The sequence below is a fragment of the Alexandromys fortis genome, unplaced genomic scaffold (genome assembly GCF_014885135.2).
Source record: "Alexandromys fortis isolate MF-2015 unplaced genomic scaffold, M_Fortis_MF-2015_v1.1 scaffold_89, whole genome shotgun sequence".
Taxonomy (NCBI): Eukaryota; Metazoa; Chordata; class Mammalia; order Rodentia; family Cricetidae; genus Alexandromys; species Alexandromys fortis.
Genome location: NW_026067973.1, coordinates 1,370,427 through 1,397,331, shown reverse-complemented (window position 1 = coordinate 1,397,331; position 26,905 = coordinate 1,370,427). Strand labels below are relative to the sequence as shown.

General features: G+C 51.2%; 1 protein-coding gene across 1 annotated transcript in view; it reads right to left on the bottom strand.

Moving 5' to 3' along the window:
* Nucleotides 1–26,905, bottom strand: part of Dscaml1 (DS cell adhesion molecule like 1) — a 310,097-nt gene that overhangs the window by 78,565 nt on the left and 204,627 nt on the right. The window contains exons 2-5 of the mRNA XM_050156418.1: nt 12,120–12,266; nt 5,764–6,042; nt 2,696–2,971; nt 135–431 (exon numbers count right to left, since the gene is read on the bottom strand). Of these exons, the coding sequence (XP_050012375.1) occupies nt 135–431; nt 2,696–2,971; nt 5,764–6,042; nt 12,120–12,266 (999 nt within the window). The remainder of the gene's footprint in view (nt 1–134; nt 432–2,695; nt 2,972–5,763; nt 6,043–12,119; nt 12,267–26,905) is intronic.

The window sequence follows — 26,905 nt, the reverse complement described above, 5'->3', positions numbered from 1 at the left end:
GGAAGAGAAAGGAGAGAGAAACCTCCACTAAAATCCAAATGACAATTATTAAGAAGCACACAAGAATGATGGTGACTACAAAGATGGCAAAGGAACTCAAAAGCCTATTCTGATATTTAAATGTGGACAGGCACCTCTTACGTTTATTCGCGCCTGATATTCAGCACTGCCCACCGAGTTCCGCGCTGTGCACCGGTACACGCCCCCATCCCGGATCTGGGGGCCCGTGACGTTCATGTGGCTGATGGTAGTGCCGTCGGACATGGTGTACTGGTTGGTGCGGTGGCTTCCATCCCGCATGATGGGCTCGTCGTCCAGGGCCCAGGTGACCGTGGGGGGCGGGGCGCCCTTGGCAGCACACATCAGTGAGAACTGCTCCCCGGGGTTGACCACCTTCTCGCTGAAGGATGAGACGATGCGGGGCGTGCCGTCTGCAGGGAGCGAGGAGCCCCCTTCAGGGTCACGAGTCACAGAGAGACTAACCCCCCAGGCCACCCACCCAGTGGCTGGGAGGAGGCAAAGTGGCAGCCGGGATAAAGACAAAGGGCTGTCACGTGTGGGTTTGTGCCATACACGAACCCGCGAGGTGCAGTTACTACCATGGGGTGAGAGGCAAGAATGGTGTCTTTGAGCAGGTTGCTTCGTTGGTGGGTGATGGGAATAGCGGTGTGGACAATTACTCCCACTTCTTCTGGACATGGTGAAGAGTGGATTAATTACTACATTAAAGATGCTCCTCTACTTATTAATAAAGACTGCAAGGCTCAGAAGGCACTGTGCATGAAGGCACGTGTGGGTGGAGTCTGCGTGCAGTCTTTGTACTTGACCATGCCAAGGACGGGGAGTAGTAATGTCATTTAGCCCTATTAACAAAAGACTTTATGGTTGAGGTTTAAAATGCAAGTTTCCCAGAGATTGTGGAGGTGATTGGAGTCTGGCACCAGCCTTAAGCCTTGGCTAGCCACATAATCTAGGATGAGGCAATTAATTTCACGTACCCTCTTCTTACTGTGCAATGTGGGGGTGGAGTTCCCACCCTGATCATCCTTCCTCACAGGATTGTGTCAGGGATTAAAAAGACAATTAAGCACACGGTACCCCATGAATATGTATGCTTACGTATGTCAATTTAAAGGAAAAAATATGTCTGGAGGAGTTGTGCTTGCAGGCAGTTTCAGCCCTCAGAAGGCTGGCCTGGAGGATTGCCACCAGTTCAAGACCAGCCTGGTCTACATAGTGAGACCTTGTCTTGGAAAAAATAAAAAATAAACAAACAACCAAATTAAAAAGATAAGATAATAAAAGCAGATGTTTAAATTAAATAAACAAATAAATAAATAGCAGGGCAGATGTCATAGTGTTATTGATACTCTTCAATGTTACACATCAAAATGCCAATGTTTACCAGAGACCTGGCCAGCCTGCCAGCCCTGTCCCTACCTTCGGACGGAAGAGACACTTAGCTAGAACTGGGGAGACCCTGATGCTTTCCTGGGCTTGGGAGGATGTGGCAGTGTCATGTGGCCATTGGTCCTTCTTTCTCCTTTCTTCCCTCTCTGTGCTGGCCCCTACCTTTCTGTTTTCCACTCCTAGCTTTATTTTCCAAGTCTTTGCTCTCCTGGGCCACCTTCTAAGGTGCCAGAATTCTACTGAAGGCAAAAGATTGGCCCCTCCAAGTGAAAAAATGAGCTAGCTAGTGGGGTGCTCCTAAGTGGGAGGCCCCTGAGATGATGGATATCCATTTCAAGGGAGCCTGCACTGGGATGGCGTATTTGCTGGGAAGAGTGGTGAGGGGACTGTTGAGCAAGCATTGGGGCTTGTTGTGCACAGCCCTGTGGGTAGGGGGAGGCACAAGGTCTTAGGTTCCGTGTTCAGTGGCTGCCCAGCTACGAGGCCCCAAAGGCCCTGTAGTGAGACCAGGGAAGACCCACCCTTGAAGGCCTGAGGTTAGCATATTCGTTAAGACAGAAGTGGTGTGTGCCTGTTGCTTTGTGTGGCTTTTTGTAGTAGACAGGATCAGCTGGGGACACACTAAACCTAACTTGTTGGAAGGTGGGGTTCCTACCAGCCCTGAAGGTCCCTTTGCACTAACGAGCAAGAGGCATCTCCTCTGTGGCCTCAGCCTGTGCTGGGGATCACGGCTGGGCGAGTGGAGTGTAAGCTTGATCTGGGGCTAGTTTTTGGCCAAGCACTTTGCACTGTGCACAGTGTGGACAAGCATATACAGAGGTGCCGTGTGAGGGACCCTGGGTGGTGGCAGCTTTAAGAGGAGAGAGAACAGGATGGAAACGGAGACCCCTGCTTAGAAACAGCCTGTTGAGAAGAGGCCTCAGGTTGGAAAGGATCCCAAAGTTCAGAGGCTCCTGACACCACAGCCTCTGGAAAAACCAGAACCTCCAAGACTCTAAAGAAATCCCTCTACTAAGAAAGCGCCAGTAACTGTTGAGTGCAAAAGTAGTGTATAATAGTATTGTTAAAAACCCTTATTCACCGGACATGTGGCCAAAGCCTGGACTTCCTCAACTTCATAATAGGGTACACTAAAAAGGACCTCCACACTGGGCTCTTGCAAACCTAATATGAGGGCGTGGCGTCTGCCATGTGTGCACTGAGCACTGGACGGAAGCCTCCCAGCACGGGCAACACCTCTCAGGAACTACAGCCCTGCTCTGCCCTGCCACACACGTCCACTCACCTTCCAGCACAATGATGGCAAAGTCCTGAGCTGTCTGGGCCTTGCGAGTGGCAAAGCACTGGTAGGCTCCCGAGTGGCTCTTCTGAGCCGAGGAGATAAGCAGAGTTTCGTTGCTGAGCCCGCGGATGGAGATGGCCTCCCCCGGCAGCACCAGTTCAGTGTTGCGGTACCAGCGGATGGTGAACTCTGGGGAGCCTGTGAGGGCGCAGGACAGGATGACCGTGCTACCGATGCCCGTCTTCAGCTTCTTTGGTGTCAGGGTCACATGAAGGGGTTCTGAGTGGCCAGGTTGGGAAGATGTGAAGACGTCAAGGGAGGTGGGAGGAAAGGAAAGGGATACAGGGAGTTTACTGTGATGGCATGTGCCTGGACAGACAGAGGTCAGAGCCCAGCTCTGGAAACATACCCTTGTGAGATTTGGGACTAGGAAATCTGCTCTGGGTCTCAGTTTACCTATGAGGCATGTGTAGATACAAGCCAGGATTTTCTGCTGAAAGTCTTGTTCTGATGACCTCTACTTCCCTAAGGTCCCTCCACTTAGGCAGAGCTTTACGGCCCCCTTAGCTCACCCAGAAACCTGGGACCTCGACTTACACAGTGGGCGTCCAGAAATCAGAAGGCACTCTCCTTCCTGCCCGCTTCCTCTTGCCCCTGTGCAGGCCACCAGCCTTGCTTGCTGCTAGCTGGATATCCTTCGCACGCCTCTGGTGTTCCATCACCTCCTTACCCTTACCCATCATCCTCTTTGCTGCAGTCTTCTCCTGCTCAGCACGTTCATGGATCCCCCAAACTCAGCATGGAATCCAAAGCCCTCAGAGGCCCAAGGTACCTGCCCCCATCTGCCGTCACTAAGGTTACACATCTAGGACATCAATGACCTGTATGTGGCATTCCCTGGAATGGTTTGGTTGCAGAATCTAAGCTCTAGGCCTAGAATGCTCTGCCTAATTCCTGCTGACCTCTGGTCACTTCTTCTAGTGAACCTTCCTGGATTTCACCTCTCCTCCCACTTGAAGTCCCTCTCCACCACCAGGAATCATCAATGCCATACCCAGCAATCTGTCTAGCATTCCCCTTTTTCTCATCCCTTGGATGGTGGGCCACCTGGAAGCAAAGGCATCCTGGGCATTACGTCCCCACCAGGACTCGGACTATGAGTATCATTGACTGGATGGATGGTGGACTGGTGGCAGCCCCAAGTCGGCTTCCCTCACTGATTTTCACTCCTGAGCGCTCCTGTGCAGTTCAGGCTGCAAGAGTGTAGGAAGCTGGGGACCTCTTAGGAGGGAATATTAGGCCTACAGGGATGAGAGTTGGTTGTACCACTTCCTCTTGAACCTGAGCCTCCAGCAAACCTCTGTGTGTGTGTGCGCTGTGGGTGTGGACATGTAGACAGTGTGGAAGTGGTGGTCTGTAGTTGACCTGAGGAGTGTGGAATAGTGTGGGGAAGTGTGTATTGGTACAGGTGTGTGGGCCCCACAACTATATGGGAATTAGGGGAAATGGGTGGGTAGACTTTGGATGCTCGTGCCTGTGATTGTGAGTGTACCTGCTTTCTGATGTACTGGGGCAGGTGTGACCGCCACAACTTCGCCTACAGCCATCATGCTGATATTTTAAGGGCTTGTAATAGGTGTGACCTCCTGACTTATTTTCTCTCTCTCTCTCCTCTCTCTTTGTGTGTGTGCACGCATGCGTTATTTTGTCTTTTGAGACAGGATGTGACATAGCCTGTAAGCTTGCCTAGCCTTGAGCTCCCAATCCTCCTCACAGGTATGCACCTGGATTAGATGAGACACTTGCACAGTGCTGAGAACAAGCGGGGAGGTACTACTGTTACGATCCTTCTACCCGTCCAGGGCTTGCTCGTGAGCAATGATTCCCTAGTTTTTTTTTTTTTTTTCTAAGCACTTGCCTCCTCGCTGCCCTGGAGCAGTTCTTGGGAGGTCTTTCTGTGCTAGCATCACTGTGACTCCACGTAGGGGACAACCCCCACTCTACATTACGGGTAAATGCACTTGAACTGTTAAGGCTTTCTGGGCTGTGGGAGGGTGTCCAGCCCTGACATGGCAAGGGAGTCAGAGGCGAGGCTGGAAGGCCAGCAGAAGCTCTGCAGTGTCTGTGGCGCACCTGAGGGTCTCATGAGAAAGTGGCGAGAGGTTGAGGGATACCTTGGCCAACCTTTATGGCATCATGGACTCTGCCAAGGATGGAGTAGAGTCGCCCTAGGTAGTTCCTGCCTTGTCAAGCTGAAATGGCCTCAGGGATCTGTCATGCTGTTAAGTACAATGTTCAAGGGTTAAGGCTAATGCTGCCTGACATCTAGAGGGGTCCTCAGGGGTCCCAGATCCCAGCTCCTTGGCCTCCTGGCTGCCGGAAAACTCAGGATATTAGAGCTCAAAGGAGCCTCGGCATTTTTATGGATATGGACCAGGTGAAGAGTCAGAATGGACGGCACTGAGAGAAGACTTAGGGTACTTCCATGGCATCAGCTCCCCTACCTTCTGTGGCATCAGCTCCCCTGCCTTCACTGCCTCTGCCTGCCTTCTGGGACCCATAAAAGAAGTCTACAAGGCTTGCTGCTTTCCATAGCTTCCTGAACCCCAGGGCTCTATGCCCAAGAAGAACATGGACGAACCAAACTCCATATCCATGGCAGCTCCAGGTACAGCCTACGTGGCTGCCTCTGCTCGGTGTCTGGTTTGATGGATCAGAACCCTTCCCCATTATTCTTAAAATCTTGGACTGTCACCCTAGATGGAGACACAGTCCCACCTTGTAGACTAACATCAGTATTGACTCCCTTAGCCAGACACAGCCTTCCCCTAACAAGCCCAGGAGATCTCCTTTTTCACAAACTCCCCACAAGACCCCCACAGCCTGCTTGATTCGTAGAGAGACCACGTGACTGGAGGTCACAGGTACTGCTGCTAATGTCGGGACTGAAAGGGAGGGCTGGTTTCACACCAGTGGCCTCTCCAAGCCATAACCTAGGAGCTCCTCTTGTGGCAGCAGGAGGCAGGAGCAGGGCCTGCATGGTCATGGTACCCCATTGCACAAAGACTCACCGATGACTGTGAGGATGCCGTTGGCCTCTGCCGACCCAAAGGTGTTGGTGACCTCACAGATGTAGGTGCCACTGTCCTCAGTACGCAGGTCACTGATGGTCAGCCCTGTGATACGCTTAGCCCAGCGGCTGTCAGCAGGGAGGGGCCGGCCATCTTTGAGCCAGCGGATGGCAGGGATGGGGTAGCCAGAGGCAGCACAGGGTAGTTCCACTGCGTGGCCGGTCCACACTTCCTGGGAGTGGAAGCCATCCAGGATGGTGGGTATGGACTCTGCAGGGTCTGGAAGAAGAAAGGGTCAACAACTGAGGCCATCCTGGGCGGAGGAAATAGGAGTGAGGAGAGGGTAGCAAGGCCTCCAGACAGAAGCCCTGTCCCCACGCTTACAGAGAGCAGGTTCTAGGGTGGCAGCATTTGCAGAGGAGTGCATGTGCCCTCCATGTGTGTGCCTAGACCAGGCTGAGCCCTGAGAATCATGCCTGTGAGCCAGACTGTGTGGATGGTTGAGGACATGGCAGAGTCAAGTCTGTGGGTCAGAAAGAATAAGAGGACATGTATGACAGCTGTCTTCACCCTGGTCTCAGGACGTGATAGTGGCGTCAACATCTAGCAGTCATCGGTGGACCTTAAACCAGACTGGAGATCCCCCAAAATAGGTAAACAGTTGGGGCACCCTGCCCTGTCTTGAAGTTTTGGTTATAAGCCTAACCTTTGGTGGCTAAGTCAGCTCTTCAGTCCCTTGCTCTGCCTTCTCCTCATAATGTGGGCAGGCTTAGAGTTCATGCCAGAGCCCAGAACCATGTGGGATTAACCAGGGGAAGCCGGCACCTGTGAGAGCTGTGACCCTAGGTGGTAAAAGACCCAAGGCCCTGTGGCTGAGATGTCTGGGTCGTTTATGGGTGTTCCTGTCTACTCTCTCAGCCCAACTCCTCACGGGCAGGTGTTTCTGGGATTCTGCCCTTCGGGTCCCGTCTCTACTGTCAAGGATCCACCAGCTTTTCTCTTGTATAGAACACCTCCATTTGTTTCTCTTTTTAGGCATGGTCTCTAGCCAAGGTTTGCCTTAAACTCACATCACCACGGATGACCTTGAACTTCAAAAAAATTATTATAGTGTGTGAGTGTGTGTGCGTAGATGCACGTGTGCACATGTGCACATACACTTTTGAGTACATAGATGTGTATATGTCATGGGTCATGTGTTGAAGTCAGAGAACAACTTACAGAGTTAAGTCGCTCCTTCTGCTGTGTGGGTCCTAGGAATCTAACTCAGGTTGTCACACTTGGTGCCACCTTTACTGCTAGGCCATCTTACTATCCTATGATCTTGAATTTCTGGTCATCTTGCCTTTACCTTGTGATTCAGCGTGTGCTACCATGCCCACTTTATTTTGTGCTTGAGATCAGACCCAGGGCATCCTATGCGATAAACAGGCACTTTACCAATTGAGTTGTATTTCCCTAACACATCCATCTTTTCTTCCTGCTTAGCAGTCCAGGCTTACCCCTAAATGCTTGGCCATCCTCCCCTCCTAGCCTCTTGAGTGCAGGGATTCACAGGCATGAGCTGTTAGCTCTGGCTTTTCTACTGACTCTCAAAGTCATCTCCAGCCCAGTCCTGACTGTAGCCTGTCTTGTCTGCACTCCACACTGAGGCAAGCTGGGTCACCCAGACATCCAGCCAGTCTGCTCTGCACAACCCACTCTAGTTCATTGTTCTCAAACCAGCCTCAGAGGTGTCTGTCTCATACACACCTCCCCCTACCCGCTGTCACTCTTGCTGGACTCCCATGGAGTTCCCTTTCTTTCCCTTTCCTTTTCAAACAATTCCTTTGCCTTTTTAAAAAACAAAACATGCAAAATTATTTTTTTTGAACGGGTAATATATACAGGTGCAAAGCTTCAGAAAAGCCGAAGAGTGTAGATAGAAAGGTGGCCGCCCCCAGCCCCTGGCCTTCTCCTGCCGTCTGTCCCTCGAGGCCAAAACTGCAGCTACCTGTCTATTTTAATAGCAGCTGCCGCAGGCCAGGCATCCATCTTCCCAGAAGACAGCCAGGCTTCTTGAGGCAGTGTTGACCTGTGATGCTCCTCCTGTGCCCAGTGTGGATTAGGGTTCCTGCCTGTTGAACCTTCCGTTTCTCAGGTGTGTGTGGGGGCGGGGGGGGGGAGGCACTCAGGAAGGAAGGTGTTGCAGTGAGCTGGCTTTTCTGTATAAACTCCACACTGAGGACTTTATAGACTCGCGCTGCATTGTGACTTCAGAGAACTCAGAGAGAGGGATGAGGTTGCTGAGACCAGAGAAGTGTGGGGACCAGCCCGGAACCACATGGCAGAGCACAGCCCTGAAGGCAGGTTGTTCTTATCCTTGCTCAGCAGATGGGGCCCTAGATGGAATCATCCAATATACTTAATTTTGTTTGAGTGAACAGGAGAGCTACTGACCCCCCCCCCCCGCACCTCCCTTCACCAGTAGGGCCATCTATCTGCTCTTTGCTCTTGTCTCTTGGAGAGGGGTCAGGGCTGGAGTCTCTCTAGAAGCAGGACTTTCCAGAAGGCTGTCTTCGTCTCTGCTCATGGCTAGGACCGGTTCTATGTGCTCTCTAGTCCACCCATGAGACTTTGGGTGAGTCTCATGACTTCTGCAATGGGTGTCCTCTCTTTACACAGTGGCTGTGACTATGGTGCCTCCGTATCTGGTATTACTTTCCTAGGCAACGCATGGCAGGATGCGCGCTACAGTGCCTCATCTCCCTGTGTCTACAGGGGGTGCAGATGTATCCGGTGATTGCCATTCGATGTTCATCCTTCCTCTGTGACAGACTTGCTGTCCTCGCCCCTCCTCCGCCCCAGTGGGAATGGTTGATTGGTTGGGATCAACAGAGCCAGTGCCAGAGAAGAATTACTCAATGTGACACTTAATTGATGTGAAATACACAAATTCCATGGCACCGGGCAGAATTTACAAGCGGAGGGGCTGCCGGGGTGGTGGAGGAGGGGCGGGGTAGGGGGCAGAGAATTAATCACTGAGGCCCAGGCGTGAAATTAAATTCCGGGGGGGGGTGGTCGGGGAAAGAAGCCTTTTTCATTACTGGGGAGCAGAGAAGTAAAGGGCTGTGGTGTGTACACGTCACATCCCGGGGACTGGGTGCTAACAACATGGGCACGGGATTGGGAAAAGACAGACAGCCCTGCCTGAGGTTGTGGGGGTCCCAGGTCAGGCTGCTGGGATGTCCTGTGATGTCTGGGCTAAGTCTGAAACCAGGGTAAATGCTGTGTGCTCCATGACTGTTCTGCATGTGCTGGGGAACAGGAAGCTGGTTTCACATCCTGTCTGGTCCTCGGGTTGTCTCATGGTGAGGCCTATACTAAGTTGTCTGGGATGCTGGTATTCCATTGAGTGCTTGCGGGAGGGAACTCTCTAGAGAGCCCTACGTCATGTGGGGCAGATGTTATCGGGGAGGATTTGGGGGAGACAGACTCTTTCTGTAACTGCCCTTGTCTTGGGAATGTGATAGGAATGGGGTGAGACAGTGCAGGAACAGCAAGGTAAGGAGGCAGATCTCCCTGCTAACCTGCAGCTTCTGGAGACCTCCCTGGCATCAGGTACCACGAAACTCCGCATGCTGTAGCCTGCGACCTCCTTATGACCTCCCAGCTAATTGTATTTGCCATTCTTGGTTCTCAGACCAGCGAGTGGAGGTTGGGGACATGATTGGATGCTTGGTGGCACAGCTTACAAGGAGCCTCTTGTGCCATCTCCAGCCCAAAGGTCAGCCCCACCTTTGGAGGTGGGGAACCCTTTCAGGAGGAGCTTATGGGCCCTGGCCTTAGAGGCAGGGAGCAGGTGCTTCCCTGGGACGGGCTGGGCTTAGGAGGTAGGCGGGGCAGGGAGCTGGTGAGCCTAGAGGTTGGAGCTCTCCCAATGCCATTCCCGACTTCCCTCTCATCTCACTTGCTGTTCTGCAGAGACAAGCAGCTTGCAGACAAGCTCCCTTGTCATACCCGATCACATCAGGGCCCCGCGTCACTGCACGGCCTCCCTTCCTCTCCTCACTTCCCTTTGTCTTTGTGTTTCTCTGGTCTGGGTCCAGGTCTCCTCTTCTGGTCACCATTCCCTCTGTGCCCAGGCTCCTCTCCTGGGTTGACCTCTCTGTTCCCTAAAGCAGGGTTTTATTTTTTGAGTCCTTGGGGGTGTGGTATGTCTCTTACTGTTCTCCCACCATGCCTTTTACCCACCATGATGGTGTAGGATGAGAAAGAGAAAAGCTGGTATAGCCTCCAGCTTCCGGAATCTGTTCTTTTGAGGAAACCCTGCCTAATTCTCACAACTTACCCCCATAGCTGGTGGTTTAACCATCAGAGCAGAGAAGGGAGGACTTGGTGGAGGCGAGCAGAGCAGGCTAGCAAGAGAAGGTTTTGGGCCTCCCACCCCAGAAACTGCTTGAGAAGCATGCAAATGAGATGCAAAACACCATGCAAACAAGGCCCTGTAATTTGGAAGCAAACCACTCCAGTGCAGCACACTCTGAATTGGCTGCAGATTCAGAAGTCCTACCACACACGGTCTGTGCTCGGGCCCAGTGTCATCTGCTCACACAGAAGCACAGTTTCCATTGGTGCTCATAATGCCACAAATGTTTACTTGGTACCTATTGTGTGCCACACATAGAACCAGACATCAGAGACACGAGGGTCAAAGTGGGGAGCCTGGTTCTTGCCTCCTGTTTCCGGTCCTCTTTTTCTTGTTTTCAGCTATTCTGGGTAGATGAGATGGGTCCTGGGGAGTCACCTGTTGATGAGGGATGACCTCTGCAAGTCACAGATGACAGAAGCAGACAGCCCTAGTCCTTCCCTAGAGCCTGGAGTGGGGCGTTACCTTCTGGTTTTAGTCCCTCCAAAGTGAAGTTGTATCAGTTCATTCTCTCTCTAAAAGCCATTCCGCCACCTCCTCAAGGCGAGGATGCTTAAACTGTAGGTCAAAAACCCTCAGGAGGTTGTGATAGCCATTCTGTGGGTTGTAACCAGTGCTGAGAAAAATCAAAATAGCATGGGCTACAATAGAAAACACTGGGTACGGAGAATTTAGAGTTGGGAGTGCGCTTGCCTAGCCTGCATGAAGTCCTGGGCTTGACCCTCATTACGGCAGAGATCTGGACTGGTGGCATATTTATCTCTGTGCTCAGGAGGTGGAGGCAGGCGGATCAGAAGTTCAACAACATTCTCAGGCCAGTCTGAAGACTTAGAGTTCATAAGACTCAGTCTCAGAAAACAAAAAGGCAAACCAAACCAAACCCAAGGAATAACAAAACCTACATGGCAGAAAGTTTCAGAAACTTTGTGGTGATGCATGCTTGTGATCCTAGGACTTGGGAAGCTGAGGAAAGAGGATCACTGAATGCTTCAGGTCAGCCCATCTCTAAAATAACCTACACCCCACCCCAAAGGAGGTATCAGAGCCTGTGGTGACTGTATGGGGAAAATCCCAGAATGCATTGTACAGGCGATGGAAGAACATCTGTCTATGAATGGATGTAAAATATTTGGAGCCTTATACCTTTGCTCCTCTTTGCCAGAGGTGGTGTGTGGGTGTTCTTCTGACCCTCCCTGCCTCCAACAGAAAGGTTCACACTCAACAGAGTGTGAATTCTGACTGGGCATCCCACTGGCTCAATACCTCAGGCAGGCCACTGGACTCCTGGGGAAACAGAGAGCATCCCACGCACCTCACAGGGCTGTGGATGCTGACCAGGTAGCTCAGGGAGCGCTACCTGATACTCAGGGTGCAGCACACAGCCTTCGTCTCTCCTCAGACACCATGTTCACCCCAGAACAAGAACCTCCTAGAAACATTTATTATTTATATTCTACCTGCTCTCCAATGCTGTGAGGTGGCCTCCAACAAAGTGTCCACACACAACAACAGCAACAACAATAAAACAACCAAACAACAAAAACTTCAGAATCTTTGGAAATACTTAGAGACACCAGGAAATGAAAAGCCCTCCTGAGTACTACAGATCTAAAATACTACAGATTTAAACAATGAATTTCCTGACAATGGCAAAAAGAGGAAGTGGTGGCGGTGGCAGAGGGAGTGGAGAGGATAACGAGGTGTGCTTGAGAACCATCAGACACATGGAAACGTTTCAATCCTTCAAGAGAGCCAGGTGTGGCCTGACAGTGGCTCCTGGAGCCAAGATGCCTCTAGAAAAGCTCTCACATCAAGGCTACTTGACCCAAGCTGGATGAAGGTTTGCCAAGTGGTACCTATGTCCACGATCGTTACTCTCTTTCTCAAAGCGGATACAGAAGGCGTCCCGTATCCATGGAGGTTTGGTGTACCCCGGCAAGCAGCCTACCTGTCACAGAGAGCCGAGCCCCGTTGCTCTGACGAGTCTCGCCACTGTATTTGTGCTTGGTAATGCAGCGGTAGGTGGAGAGGGCATCTTCCTTCTGCACGTCTGCGATGTAGAGCCCACCGTGTGAGGTGATGAAAAACCTGTTTTCTGGAGACACAACCAGATAGAGCCCCGTTACTTCTCTGACTGAGGCAGCTCTGATCGGCAGGTGGTCTGCCTGGAGCTATCTTGAGCCAAGACAGTAGGGGAAAACCAGGGATGAGGTGGTGTGACCTCACTTGTGCGTCACCGCCAATAGGCAAGGCTTTTAGCCACACACAGCACAAGGACAAGTAGAGAGGACAATACTTTTTCCCCGTGGTCACTATGTAGCCCAGACTGGTCTCAAGCTCAGGACTTTCCCTCCTCTGTTCTGAAGGACTGGATTGTAGTAGATGTCGCCACACCGGATAAGGAATGAGGCTTTAGCATCAGACCGAATGAAATCGGTGTCTCCATTGGTTTTTTTTTACTTGTTAACTGTGCCGTCTTGGGCATCACTTAACCCTCTGAGTCTTAGATGTGCAGGTACTTTGGCATATGTTGGCTGTATCAAGCGGCAGCCTGCAGAAAGTGCTCACACAGTGTGGAGGGGTCCTCTCATTGTCTACCCTTGGTAGGAGTCTGCAAAATGTCCTCACTTGTTGCCCAGTGACTCCTAAAATTGCTAGTGTCTGCTTTTGTGGAAGAAGCAAATGTGCAGTGACGTCATCGGCCTGGGCTACAATCAGTCACTGCACCAGAACTTGGGGTTCTGACTCCTAACCTTCCGTCTACATCAAGCCAAACGAAGCCCTTGGAGTTGCTGGCATCTGTCTTAGGGGAGGAAGCAAACGTGTAGTGAAGTGATTGGCCTGGACCACAGTCAGTCGCCGGGCGTGGATTTGGGGGTTCTGACTCAGCCTTCCTTCCAAGCCAAACACAGGCTTAAATTCTTTCTGCACTGGGGCAGTGGGGAGGGAGACCCAGTCATCATGGCAGCTGTGAGCAGCGATGGGCCAAGCTCTGTGTTTACTGCCTGTGCCCCTGTCCTTGCCTCCCTGTCACCCCTGGTTGACAGGGAAGCAGAGTAGACTGGCAGTGGGACACTCACTTGGTCGCTGCTGTTGTACTTGTCTATAGCAGAGTGGTCTTCTCTGTGCAGGTTCCTCCAGTGAACCTTGACTCTGAGCTAATGACAGCTGATTTAAGGAGAGAGGGGGCCTTGGGTTGGGGAGTGGCTGGTGGCAACAGAGGACTCTGCTCACTGAGAACAGAAGAGAACAGACAGCCCGGGGCCACATTTGGGCTCTGCTATTAGCCTTAGGTGACCGTGCTTATCCAGGAAGGATGGGGTCAGGGGAGGGGAGTGATGTGAAGCCAGGGGATGGGCCTATCAGCATGGCGGGCTCTAGGACAAACCCTCCACCCTACAGTCTGGATCTTACAGAGGTCTGCAGCCCTTTCCCTGGGACAGACTCCCAATTCCTCCCCCACCCCAACAGGAAGAGCTCAAGTTGTGACTTACCCTATAAGGAATGTTCTGCGATGCTTCCTGTATGCCCTAAGCACACACTTAGGGGGGATGTGTGTGTGTGTGTGTGTGTGTGTGTGTGTGTGTGTGTGTGTGAGAGAGAGAGAGAGAGAGAGAGAGAGAGAGAGAGAGAGAGAGAGAGAGAGAGAGAGAGACCAGAGGACAACCTTGGGTACTGCCCCTCAGTTCACATCTTTTTTTGTTTGTTTTGTTTTTTGCGAAAGTGTCTCACCGTCCTGGGATTCACTATGCTGGTTGGTCGGTGAGCCCCAGGGATCTGCCTGTCTCCACCTCTCTGGAGCTGGGATTACCAGTGAGCACAGCTGCATCAGGCTCCATGTTATATGGGTTCTGGGAAGTGAACTGGACAAGTGCCTTCCTGAATGAGCACCTCCCTGGTCCATAAATTCCGTTCTGAGCGTGAGGATGAAAACCAAAGGCCTTTCCTCCTCAGAGGCTGCAAAACTGCAGGATGACAGGTTTAATGTTCTTGACAGTATCTTTGAAAAGTTTCTCTGGGCTTCTTTTGAATAAATATTTATTGATTTGTGTGTGTGTGTGTGTACACGTGCGTGTGCATGCATGTGTGTGTGTGTGTGTGTGTGTGTGTGTGTGCAGATCAAAGGACACATTGTGGGAGTCAGTTCTCTCCTTTCAGCATGTGTGTTCTGAGGGCTGGGCTCAAGTTGCCAGGCTTGGCAGCAAGCACTCTTACTCATGTAACCATCGCGCCAGCCCGTCATAGTGATTTCTTCAATATGGCTTTAAATAACTCCATCAAGCTGGGCTCTTCTGAATGAATTTTGGTCTAACTACAATCCTCCTAATTACTCCTCTCTTCCTTCCTCCGCCTCCCCATCCCACTCTCCGCTCTCCTCTTCTCTCCAGTGCCCTGGGCCAGCACCAGGCAGCCTTTTTGCCAAGTGTGAAGCCCTAAAAATCACATTCTGCTGATCCAGGTAGGAAAGAAAAACACTTCACGTAACACAGCCCTAACTTTTTGGGTGAGGCAGTATGACGCAGAAGGCAGCACTGGCAGCCAAAGCCTTGATTTATCCTTGTGATGATCCAGCTGGTTACTTTCCTCTGTGATTCCTTGTGGGCTTACTCCTGGGTCATCTAGGTCATCCCATGGTCTAGCTGCCTCTTGTTGGAAGTTCTCCTGGCTGATCCCATGGATACTAGCCGCCCTCCTCCTCTGGGTGCCAGGGAGAGAGGCACCATGGAGAAAGGAAAAAGGGAAGGGAAGGGAAGGGAAGGGAAGGGAAGGGAAGGGAAGGGAAGGGAAGGGAAGGGAAGGGAAGGGAAGGGAAGGGAAGGGAAAGGGCTGACTGAGTCCCCTACCCCCACCCTGTGTCAAGTGTAAAAGCCCTCTGGACATTTAGTGTGTGACTGAGATTGGGGTGTAGAGCAACTGTGGGGTGTCACTGTGGATCAGAGGATGGGGAGGAAACTGAGGGGGGGGGGGAAGCCAGAAAAGTCATCAAAGCAGTGTTAGCAGCCTACAGGTATACAAGTGACTGAGCCCTGGTCAGCCTGAATCCTGTGGTCCTGGCTGCCAGCACCCCAGGACCCACATAGCCCTGTGCTACTGGGAGTCTGCACCCAGAGTGGAGGGTGGGTGGGGTGATGCTGCTGCTGCTGGTGGGGATCTGGGTTTCTATAGCAACCAGCAGCTGCTGCATCGGATGTTTCCCATCCTTCATTGTCCTCATTTCCCCCTCCCTTCCCCCCGTGCATATTTAATTGCAGTAGCATGTTTTTTTTTCTCTCCCTCTCTCTGTCTTTTTTTTTTTTCTTTCTCAGACACAGTGTTTTGCTCCTACTGAAACAAAGGCAGGCCGCAGTCCAGAGATGCGCAGTGTGAGAGGGAAGGAGAAATCAGGGGTATTATGTTAATCCCTTGGGGGTGGGGCTCAGCCATGGTTTGCATGTTTGATGAGAATCAAAAGTGGGGGTTGGGAGGATCCCTTCTGGGGACAGGAAGCTAAAGAAGTCTAGGGAGGAGAGCCAGAGTCTTGAACAGTGTGCAGAGCCCAGGAAGACAGAGCTAGCTGTGGGACTCAGGGAGGACAGGACTCATTAAATATGCTGGCTTCCAATGTTATTTGGTGACCGTGGTGACATGGGGTGGTGGCTTGAGATAATCTACTTCTTTGACTCCTCCTCCTAAAAGCACAAGGCGTCCCCCTGCAGGAAAGTAGTGCCCCTGACCCATCTGGCCATTTGGAATGTGTTAGGTAGCTGTAGGGATGGGTGGGGGCATTGAGCGATTGCTAGTTGGTACCTCTGTGAGAGATGCTGATGGCATCACACTGGTGGGGTCCTCGTTGCTGGGTGCCCAAGTGACTACTCTGAATGGCAGTAGCATCCCTGTGGGTTTATGCTAGTGAGTCACCCACTCTTAGTCTAGAAGAGCAGGATAGGAAGTCACGCTTCATCCTGGATGCTGCCTTGTCATATGGTACCACGGCCACCATGCTCACGGACAGGGAATTGGTGACCGTGGTTAGCGCACCCTTTCCTTCTTTTCTTATCGCGATACAACATGTCCTGCCCATTTTGTCATTCTCTTCTTTGGTGGCCTTGACAGAATTTCTAAAGTTAAATATTTATTGGACATCTGTTAGACACTAGGCAGGAAGAGAGCCATATAGAGGTAGGTGTGCAGGTGCAGAGAATGCCCTGGAGAGATGTGGGCACGGCTAACGGATCCATTCCCACACAAGAATGGGCAAGGATTACGGGGGAACCTGGGGAAGCTGAGAGCTTGGAAAGACCTCTCTCTCAGAGTTGGAGAGCCAGCCCTGTCCACACCTCAACCTTGGCCACCCTGCCTGCAGAACTATAAAACCGCAAGTCTCTGCTATACAAAGCCACATGGCCTGCGCACATGGCATCTCTAGGGAACTGGTGTGGTACTGGGTGTCCTCTCTTAAAGCTTCTGCTGCTTATTCATCCAATCAAGGGAGTGTTTCCACCATGTTTGTCTGCTATTTTCACCCAGGGAACTTTCTAGAAACTTGTGGGTGTGGTGGTGTGGCAATAGGCTTTTGGGAGGTGCTGGCCTGTGGGGCAGGGGAGTTCTTAGTCAGAAACAGCTGAAAGGACTCCAAACCCTGAGCATGGCAAACCCACTCTCCTTCAGGAGACTGAGGAATGGACCGGTCATGCACAGGTCATGGTCTTAGCAATGTTGAGGAGCAGGCTTCAAGGGTACATCTTACAAATGAGACAGGTGGGCCTGGCTTTTGACTGCTTCCTAGGATTCTGGAATCTTGCTGTTAGGTCTTGTGTGTGTGTGTGCTCATGTGCGTGCACATATTAGTATGAGTGCATGTAGGATATCTGTCTGTCTGTCTGTCTGTCTTCTGTCTGTCTGTCTCTCTCACTTGAGTCTGGGTGTCTCACTAAACCAGGAACTACCAATCTAGGTAGGCTGTCAGGGCATTAAACTCCAGGGATCTGTTTCTGTCTCCCAGGGCTGGGATTAAGGTACACATGCCATGCTTGGCTTTCTATGTGGGCACTAGGGATCTGAACTCTGGTCCTCGTTCCTCTTTAGAGCTAGGCCAGGGAGCAGGAGACTGAGAACACAAAGCCCCTCCTCCCTTGCGTAGGTGCTAAGTTTAGGTGACAGTGTCTCTCCTGTCTTCTCCCAGAAGGTCAGAGAGCTGTGCCACAGGGACTCCTGCAGCTGCAGAATTTACTGAGACTTGATTGACAGAGACTCCATGACAGCCAGAGGGCTTGACAGGAGAAGTCAGCATCTGGAGAGGTGGCCTCTTGTTCCTTGCCCTCTGGGAGGTACCAGGGACAGGGGAGGCTGAGGTTGGCTGAGGTTTTGGGGGAGGAAGTAAATTGTGCAGATCCTGCTGCAGCCTCTGCAGAAATAGGATAAGCTTTGCAGCTCCCAAGCCAGCCCCTGCTTCCACCTTTGCCTCCCCAACCTGTCCCCAACCCACACCCAGAGTGATGCTTTCAACCCAAGGTGGATCACTTGACGCGTTAGTGAGAATCTCTCAGCGGGACCTTGTTTTACTGAATGTGACAGCGGTGCTTGCCACAACATAGACACTCAGCAGAGACTTACAGGGTGAGTGAGCAATCTCTAATCACCGAGAAGGAAGTGACAACGTCTGCATGCTTGCTGCACACTTCTCTCCTCCGGGAAGCCCTTCCGGGTTTCTGAGAGTGCCTGAATCTCTGCAACTCACCACTGCCTCTACTGAACCCACTGGACTTCTGTTCGTTAGAGACAGGGTCTCAGTCTTAAACCCAGGGTGGCCTGGAACTCAGTATGTACCCCAGGCTTGACCCCACATTCGTAGGGATCCTTCTGCCTCAGCCTCCCAAATGCTGGGACCACACGTGTGAGCCACACTTTAAAGATTATTGTTCCAAGCATGTGAAAGTCAAGACTAAGCAATATGGAAGTTTGTCAAATATATGTAAACAAACAAACAAACAAACAAATAATTCCCCCACGATCTTGCCATTCCACTTGTAAAAGGGACAGGAAGTAGGGCTTAAGAGGTTTGTACACTATATTCATAGTAGCACTGATCACAGCAGCCAAGAAGATTCACTGATACATGAGAGGATAAACCAACCGTGCGCTATACATACTTTGGAATATTATTCAGCCTTGAAAAGCAAGGCCATTCTGATTCTTTTTTTTTTTCCTGGCATGGTTGAACTTTGAGGACATCATAATACAAGGAAGAAAAGGCATATCCTCATAGAGAAATATGCTGCACATCGATTCAGAGGAGGCTTTTGAAGAGACAGAAAGCAGACTGGTTAGTGCTGAGGCTTAGAGAAGGGGCAAAGGGCGTGCTGTTGTTAGTGAGCATAGAGCTTCGGTTCTGTGAAGTATGACTGAGCTTAAATGCTGCAGAATAATGGTGGCATCCTTTTCCAGTGTGGCTGTACCTCCAAGGCTGGAACACGATGCTCAAGATAGGGGTCTCCACTCTAGGAGTGGGAAAGCAGCCAAGGAGTCCTCTGCCCCACAGATGTGACAGGGTGCACAGTTGAGGCCCTAGAGCTGGGCCCTGAGCTGTGGACCTGTAGCCAGGCAGCCACTTGGGTATCCCTCAAGGGTGCTGTGCATCTTGGCTTGGCAAAGGATCCAGGTGGAGTCTGTGAGGTTTTTAGTTTGTGTCAAGCCCAGCAAGAAAGGCACCCTGAGGCAACGCATCCATGAGCTTGGGCTCCCAGATGCTAAAACCATGAGAATAAGTTCATTAGGCCCTTGGTCTGTGCCATCATGCTTTAGTGGGCTGAGGAGCCCAACGTCAACCTACGTCACCTGCACAGGTATTTCACTCCCAAGAGGCCCCTCTGGCACTGGCATTCAGGGGATGGACCAGCTCCATGAAGGACATACCATGGTGTGCATGAGGAAGAGGCACAGGTCCTAAATCAGATTCTAGAGGTTGAGTTTAGAAAGTGAGGACAGAGGATCGGTGAAGAACACAACACAACTTGAGTCCTCCCATGGGTATGAGGGCTAGGAACCCAGAGAAAATCAGAGAGGCAGGGGCAGAGAAAGCAAAAACTCAAGGCTACAGGGACAGGGACCCTCCCTGGGGATGGCCTTTTAGCATAGGCAGGGCCTCATTTGCATTCTCAAAGGCTCAGACCTTGCTCATCCCTGTACATTCTATCAGAGGGAAGTGAGGCAGAACAGAGTCTGGACCAAAATGGAGATGTCAGGAGAGACCCCCTATCTCCCATCGAATTGTGTCAAGCCTTGGTGGATGGATGTTCCCGAGGCAGTTAGAGACTGTGTGGTTGGGAGGGGGGACTTGGTACATGCAAACATGGGTGGGGCATGCACAGTTGGAAACGGTAGCTGGAGCTCGCACATTCTGACAGGAGAGGGTGTGAACAATCTCCATGCGGAAGTGAGCAGGCCTGGATCCCTCTTTCTGGAACAGGGCATCCTGAGGACTAGTATAGACACCACGGTCTCATATTCATCTTAAGTGCAAGACCAGGCTGGGCATGCCAGGCCCCTAATGGGGGCTACAAAGCGGCATCAAGTATTCCTGGGCAGTGCGGTGATGTGGGGGTGTCGGGGTAGTAACTTCTTTAATTCCCCTGTACTGCTTCTGTGCTAAGGGAGAAAGTGGCCGACTTTTGGAGGGATGCTGACATAGTCCCTAAAGGGTCTCATGCAGACTCAGTTTCTCCTACAAGGCTAGAGGGTCACATAGTTATCCCCTGAAATGCCTTGTCCCCTGTTGAACCCAGTCCTGAACAAGCCTAGCTCTGGGTTTGGCTGACCTTGCATTCGATGTATCACACTTTAAGTCAGCCGTCCGTCAGTGCTGTCAGCCATGGAGGTCTGGGGAGTGAGGACACACAGCTGGAAAAGGTCCTGTAACTAAGGCATGTCACCTAGGGGAAGCACTTATATGAAGACAGGCATGACAGAATTGTGCCCACTGGGGCGGGAGATGGGAAACCAGGCTTCTGGTTGACTGGGTGAGTTCAGCCAAGCTTCATTAACCTCGTGGACCTCAGTTTTCTTGCTGAGTGAAGGAAGACAACCAGTTGCTCTCGAATGCGTCTTCCAAGTCTCACGTTCCTAGGGATTTGATGGTCTGCCCTCCACTGTCTGAGCAAGGATTGGGGGGGGTCAACTCTTTGAACCCCATTTCTATTCAAGGGCTGCAGAAGGCAGGAGCCAATCTTTACATAGCCCCTGGCTTGGAGTCCTTCTCCACATAGATAGATAGAACAGTCCGATGGTGGTGCTGGCATTACCCATAAACTCCTGGTTCCCTGCCAGAGGGACATGTCAGGGTCCACCTGCCCATCATCACTGCTTTTGGGTCTAATAGCAGATGATGTCCCTGAAGGACCCAGTATGTCAACAGCATGGTGAGCGAAGTTACAGGGCTGGGCCTCAAACCATGTTCCTTTTTCTAGCTGGAAGGTGTAGAGAGTTCTTGATCTTTCTGAATCCCATTCCCTGTTAGGAGTAAATGAACTAACGGACGTGCCTACCACAGCAGCTGAAAGACGACAGGTGTCCAGTACATTAAGCAAATGATCTCTGGGGACTCTGGGACAGGGGAGTTCAGATCTAGAACTGGGTCTCAGCCTCCAAGTCCTCTGTCAGCTGCCACTATCACCTCCTTCCAGCTCATAGGGTGGTCTTTTCAGTATATGGGGTGTGTGGGGACTTACTGGTGGCAGGGTTTGGGTGTATGTGGGCTGGATCTATTTCACTAGGATCCAGGCAGACTTCCACTTGGGTCACTGACTTCCAGAAGGGCTCAGCACTGTCCCTGCGGAAAGCTCCAGGCAGCTGGCGTCCCAGGGGCTGAAGGCCAGGTCTCAAGAGGGGCAGCCAAGACAGACCCTTGGAAGGGGCTGCTACAGCAGCCAGTTTCCTCGTTTCTCCCAGAATCCTTTTCTCTACAGCTCTTTCTCTGCGCCAGGATTAGCACACATCTCTCACTCGCCTATTGCAACAAGATTTTATTTCTAATTATGCTGTAATAAAACTGGAGCGCTCCCAGGCTCCCTTTCAAATGACTTGTATACACACTGCGGATTGGACCCTCCTTGGCCCCATTGTAATAGCGGCTCCCTGACATTCATTAGACATGCATGAGAGGGGCGCTTTAAGAATAGAATTGCATTTAAATGGATTTGCTGAGAGAGGAAGATGAAAAAGAGAGAGACAGAGAGAGAGAGAGAGAGAGAGAGAGAGCTCATAGGGAGGAGGGAGAGGGAGAGAGGTCTGTTGAACAAACTATGAAAACAAGACGCCATAATAACAGGGTGCTGAAATAAGCCTCTTTATTCCTCGTCCTCATCCGCTGCACATGGCAGAGCCCAACCAGGGGCGACAGCCTCTCCCCCCCACAGTCTTCACCCTACTTTTATGCTCCTTGCCAGGGGCTTTATAGCTCCCCGCTCCATGTGTCCCTATGTGTCAGACTTCTGGTGCATAATGGGATCTGCTGCTATTACAATGGGGAGGCTGCCTCCATCCCATAGAACCCGCATCACCAAGGGCAGCCCGGAAGGGCAGCCCAGTGTCCCTGGGAGAAGGTGTCTGCAGGCCCTTACCTGCAGGGCTTGGCTTTGTCCTCTGTCCTTTGCCCTGAGTGGCTGAGACAGCAGAAGAGTGGCCCTATTCCCCCTTCTGGCCTGGCCCCCATGGGCCCTGACCCCTGATTTTATCCCTGGTGAGCAGCCTCTGCCCTTCCCCAGTTAGTACTGCGAAGGCTACAGCTGTCCTGTGCCAAGAACCTACTTTGTGTCTTCCTGCTGATGGTGGCATCTAACCCATTCGTTCTCTTCGCTGTGACCAGGTACTCTTAAAACAGACATCGGCTAGCCTGAGAACTGCCATGGCTTCCTGTGCTTCTTGATATAAAGATAAGAGCCCTTAGCAGGATAGCCCCACCTCTGGTCCTTCATTGCGCCAGCCCTCCCGCTCCCAGGCTTGGTGCTATGTGGGCTCCTCCCCACCACTGCTCATCGTAAACCACCTGACATCCTAAGACCTGGGCCCTCTGCCTCCAGGAGACCCTCCCACATCTCTGCACGGGGCCTAGGATGATTCACCAGCAAATGGGCACTTCCTAGAATGTTAGCCGCCAAGGTCAGGGTGGCTGGGTCCTGGTCTTGCATTGCTCTAGTCCTGTAGTACAGCCCCAGTACAGTGGACCGGGTGCTGGCCACAGCCAGGATGCTGTTGCTTCTCATTTGGTCCTTGCTGTAGCCTACACGAGACAGTGTATTAGTGTTCTATTGCTGTGCTAAGGCACCGTGACCAAGGCAGTTCACAGAAGGAAGGGTTTGTTTGGGCTTATGGCTCCAGAGGGATGAGAGCTCATCACTATCACTCTGGGAAAGGGAGGCAGCAGGCACGGTGTCTGGAGTAGGAAGCTGGGAGTTCGCATTTTAAATCATAAGCAGGAAGCCAGCGAGGAAGCCGGGGATGGTGCAAGTCTTTGGACTCTCAAAGTCCACCCCAAGTGACATACTTCCTCTAGCTAGGCCATGCCTCCTAAGGGTCCTCAGACAGCACCATCAACTGGGGACCAAACATTTGAATGCTGGAGACCATGGGGCGGGTGTGTGTGTGTGTGTGTGTGTGTGTGTGTGTGTGTGGCAGCAATCACTCAAATTAGTGCAACTTGCCCAAAATCTCAAAGCATGGGGCTAAGAAAATCCAAGCCGGACATTTATCAATTACTTCCAGGTCGGCTGAGGGATTTGCCATTTTTCCTTCCCACAGAGGGCACGCCCTCTCTGAGAGTCCAGCTAAGCAGAACCCTTCCAGAAGGTTCCTGATTTGTACTGCTAAGCTACACCCTGGACCTGGACAGATCTCAGTGGCTCCTGACCACTACTTCTCTGACATTTTTAGATTCTCAGAATACAATGCAGGCTTCTTTAAGATGTCACAGATTGCTCTTCTGAAACCCCATCACGCGTGGTCAGGGACGAGAATTCTGACCAGATCACATTACCAAGAAGGTACTAGAAGCAGCCCGAAGAGTGGGCTCTGTCACTTTTCAGCCCTGTAACCTGGAGGCAAGTGTCGTGACTCTCACCCTATACTGGACCCTCAGTCCCTCTTGAGTGGAAGCCACCGCCCACCCCCTTGCAGGTTGTTGAGAGGAGGCGGTGGCTGCTGCAGTATTGTGCCTTCCCGGGGGCTCATTTCTGCCTCTGCTTCATTAACTTTCTCTGGCGTGTTGGTAACAACAGGGAATGAGAACACTGGTTTGACTATGCTCCAGACAGAATGCAGCTCAGAGGAACGCGACACCGTGACCTCTCAAAGCCACCTAACGACAGCCATCTAACACAGGACCGGCCCTGTGTCGTTCTGAGGTCACTTTGGTGTCAGGGACACCTCCTGCCTTTCTCTCCTTAGGTTTCCCAATTCACCACCCTGGGGCCTGCCTGATTCACAGCCTCCAGTGGCTACACACAGCAGAGATGAGCTGTGACCGTGGGTGGAGCCTCTAAAGGGCAGGAACAACGGCATGGGGGTCACCTGTCTTTGTCTCCTAGTTCCCTGCAGACAGGAGCCATCTCCTGTCCCTGCTCTGGCCTCCGCTGCAGACATTCATCTTTTGTGATGGTGCTAAAATATATCGTGGCCCAAAATGAATGAATGGATGGACGAGGGCAGGAATCATGGCCTCTTTACTCTGTGGTAAGTCTTTGGCTTCGGTGCTGAAGTCAGATAGACTTTGGTTCCATTGTGTGGCCTCACACAGCTCCCTGACCCCTTGGACTGATCTTTCTTATCCTTAATTGTGCTAATATCAGTACCAATCAGAGGTCTGAGAGGTCCTGAGTTAAAGCACTGGCCCTGGGGGCATACTTTGATTGTTCCATCCATGACGCTGCCAAAGTCATGACCAAGAGCTTGCTGGAAAGGGATTCCACTCAATGTTCACTTCATACAGTGACCACATGGCCTGTTGGTCTCAGATCACTCCCACATCCTATAGTCCTCTGCCCAGAAGATTCACAGGTCTCTTCTACTGACAGTGGAGGCCCTTCAGCATTTGCAGAATACCAGCCGAATGTGCGGCACCCACCCAGCCGCGTGGGTCCTCCAGGGATCTGCTGAGCAAAGGCAGAAATACCCGTAGACCCACCTGCCTGTGTCTTTCCAAATCTCAAGTGAGTCAGGCTTATCCAAAGGATTCAGACACCCAAGTGCTGGGTCTCTGATGTCCTGGACCCCTACTGTCTTTCTGTGTCTGTGCACCCTCAGGCACCTTGTCCAGGCAGCCCCCATTGGCCTCTCCATGCCTCTGTGTGGCACTGTCTCCTCTGCCCCTCCAGCTGGACTAGCTGAATCCTTACCTGGCTTTCATCATAAAGTTGGCACTTAGTGTGGAATTTTACAGTTTTTGTCTGAATGGCTTGTCGTCCTGGGTGGCAGTGGGTGGGAGAGGAGAAGGAGGACATTTCTCTTATTGGTCCATTTCCGCTATGAATTCGGCATGGGGTTATAAAATACAACTGTCCTCCTTTATCTGAGGGGAAGGGTTCTAAGACCCCTCCCCCCATAGAAGTCTGAAGCCGAAGGGTAATTGACTCTGTCTATATCACACATGTATATATAACTTTGATTTTTTTAATAAATGAGCCCAGAGATTAATGACAAAATAAAATAAAACTACGACAAGAGTCTATAATGCAAGTCATATGAGTTTTTTCTCTCTCTCTTAAAATATATTCTACTGTGTTCACCCTCTTGTATTGATGTGAGATCAGACGGTTCCCCCATGACAAGCTGAGGTGAGGTGAACGCTCTTGGCACTGTGACACAGCCTCAGGCTGCTGTTGACCTTCTGATGAATGTCAGCAGGACCTTTGGGACAGACAGATGCTGGTTGTCTACAGGTAACAAAAAGTGAAACTTGTTTAAGGTTGTCTTTCTGCTCTATGGTCCCTGTCAGTCTCCAGAGGCCTGAGGTAACAATCTGTTCTGTGGGAAGAAACCCAGGATTTGGGAAATTCAGAAGCAAGCCCAAGATCACATGGCTGTTGGGATTTGACCTGGATTGCTGAACTCCATAGCTCTTCAGGCAGAGGCCTCAATTTGCCCATACTTCCTGGCCCAGATGCCCTGTGTTTGTTGGTTGACCTTAGTAGTTGACAGTGATGGCCATGTCACAGTGTCACAAACATGACTGTAGTGCCAGTGAAGCCTTCACACAGAGCCGGGCTCACAGGTAAGGGTTAATTTCAGATCCCTGCTATTATTTATTCATTTTGAGATAGGGTCTTTATTTATAGTCCAGGCTAGCCTCAAACTCAATAAAGCCTCCTTCCTCAGCCTCGAGTTCTGGGATTATATGCATGAGTTACCATGCGTAGCCTGCTATGCAGTTTATGAAGTAGAGACACTGGTCTCACTAGCTCCCGAGTGGCACCCTCATCATCCAGAGTGGCACCAGCTCCCTTAAAGATACAGCAGTTGGAACTCCAGGGTCACTCGCTAGGTGTGCAGTTTCCACCTCTCATGCCCTGACACTTTCTGTCATGAAAGTGTCATGAAACTATATCCTACTCAACACTGAATCAGCTCTGGCCTCAGATGTTCTGACTGGCATTTCCTCCTTCCTCTAAGCTCTGCATGCCCCAGCCTCCCTGTGTCTCCAAGCCTGGGCCTCAAGGACCCCTTGCCCCTGGCCCAGGACTACTGTGGACTTGACCACTTTCTCAGGACTCCCCTTGTCATTGGCCTCACCATGATTTGGGGGCATTGGTTACCTTCTTTTATCTGATACCCTATAGATTGAGATTTCTGCTAATAGCGTTTGGGTTGACATTGCCCTTGCATTTCCTCAACATCAGGCCCTATAAATGTGTAAGGGGACTTGGAGGGATATGGTTAGAAGGAATCAGTGCAAAGAAGAGAGTTCAGGGACACCATTTTTTTGTGCTGGAATCTGAAGTTCCCACCCTCATGGAGCTCCAGTCCTGAGATAACAGAGGAGACAAATAGCCCTGGCTGACTGTCTCTTATATACTGACTACTCCATCTTCATCAAACCTTGCCAGTCAGTATCATCCTCCAATGAAAGATGAGAACAGCAGGACTTAGAGATGTTAGGTAAAACACTATACATGTCCCAGGCCTAGGAAGTGAGCCCAGGTCTAAAGTTGGGTACCCTCATGCACGCTACCAGCTAACCTTGTCCTGTGTTCTGCTTATAATCTTCTTAGGGACACACGTGAGGGGTGAGGTAGAAATTGAAGAGAAGTGTATGCATTGGTTTGAATGAGAATGGCCCCAATAGGCTCAAATATTTGAATACTTAGTCCCCAGTTGGTGGAGCTGTTGGGGAAGGATTAGGAGGCGTGGCCTCATTGAAGAAGGTGTGTTACTAGAGGTAGGCTTTGAGGTTTCAAAAGATCCCAGCCTTTCCCAGTGCATTCTTCTCTCTCTCTCTCTCTTTCTCTCTCTCTCTCTCTCTCTCTCTCTCTCTCTCTCTCTCTCTCTCCTGTTTTTTTTTTTTTTCCCAGATATGAGATGTCAGCTGTTCCTACCACTGTGCCTTCCCCCTGCCATCACGGGCACTGACCATTTGAAGCTGCAAGTCAAAGTTAAACACTTTCTTTTATAAGTTGCTTTGGTTGTTCTGTGTTATCACAGAAACAGAACAGTAAATAACACAGCATATTGGTTCTTCCCCTGTTCTTGGGACAAAATGCCTGACAGATA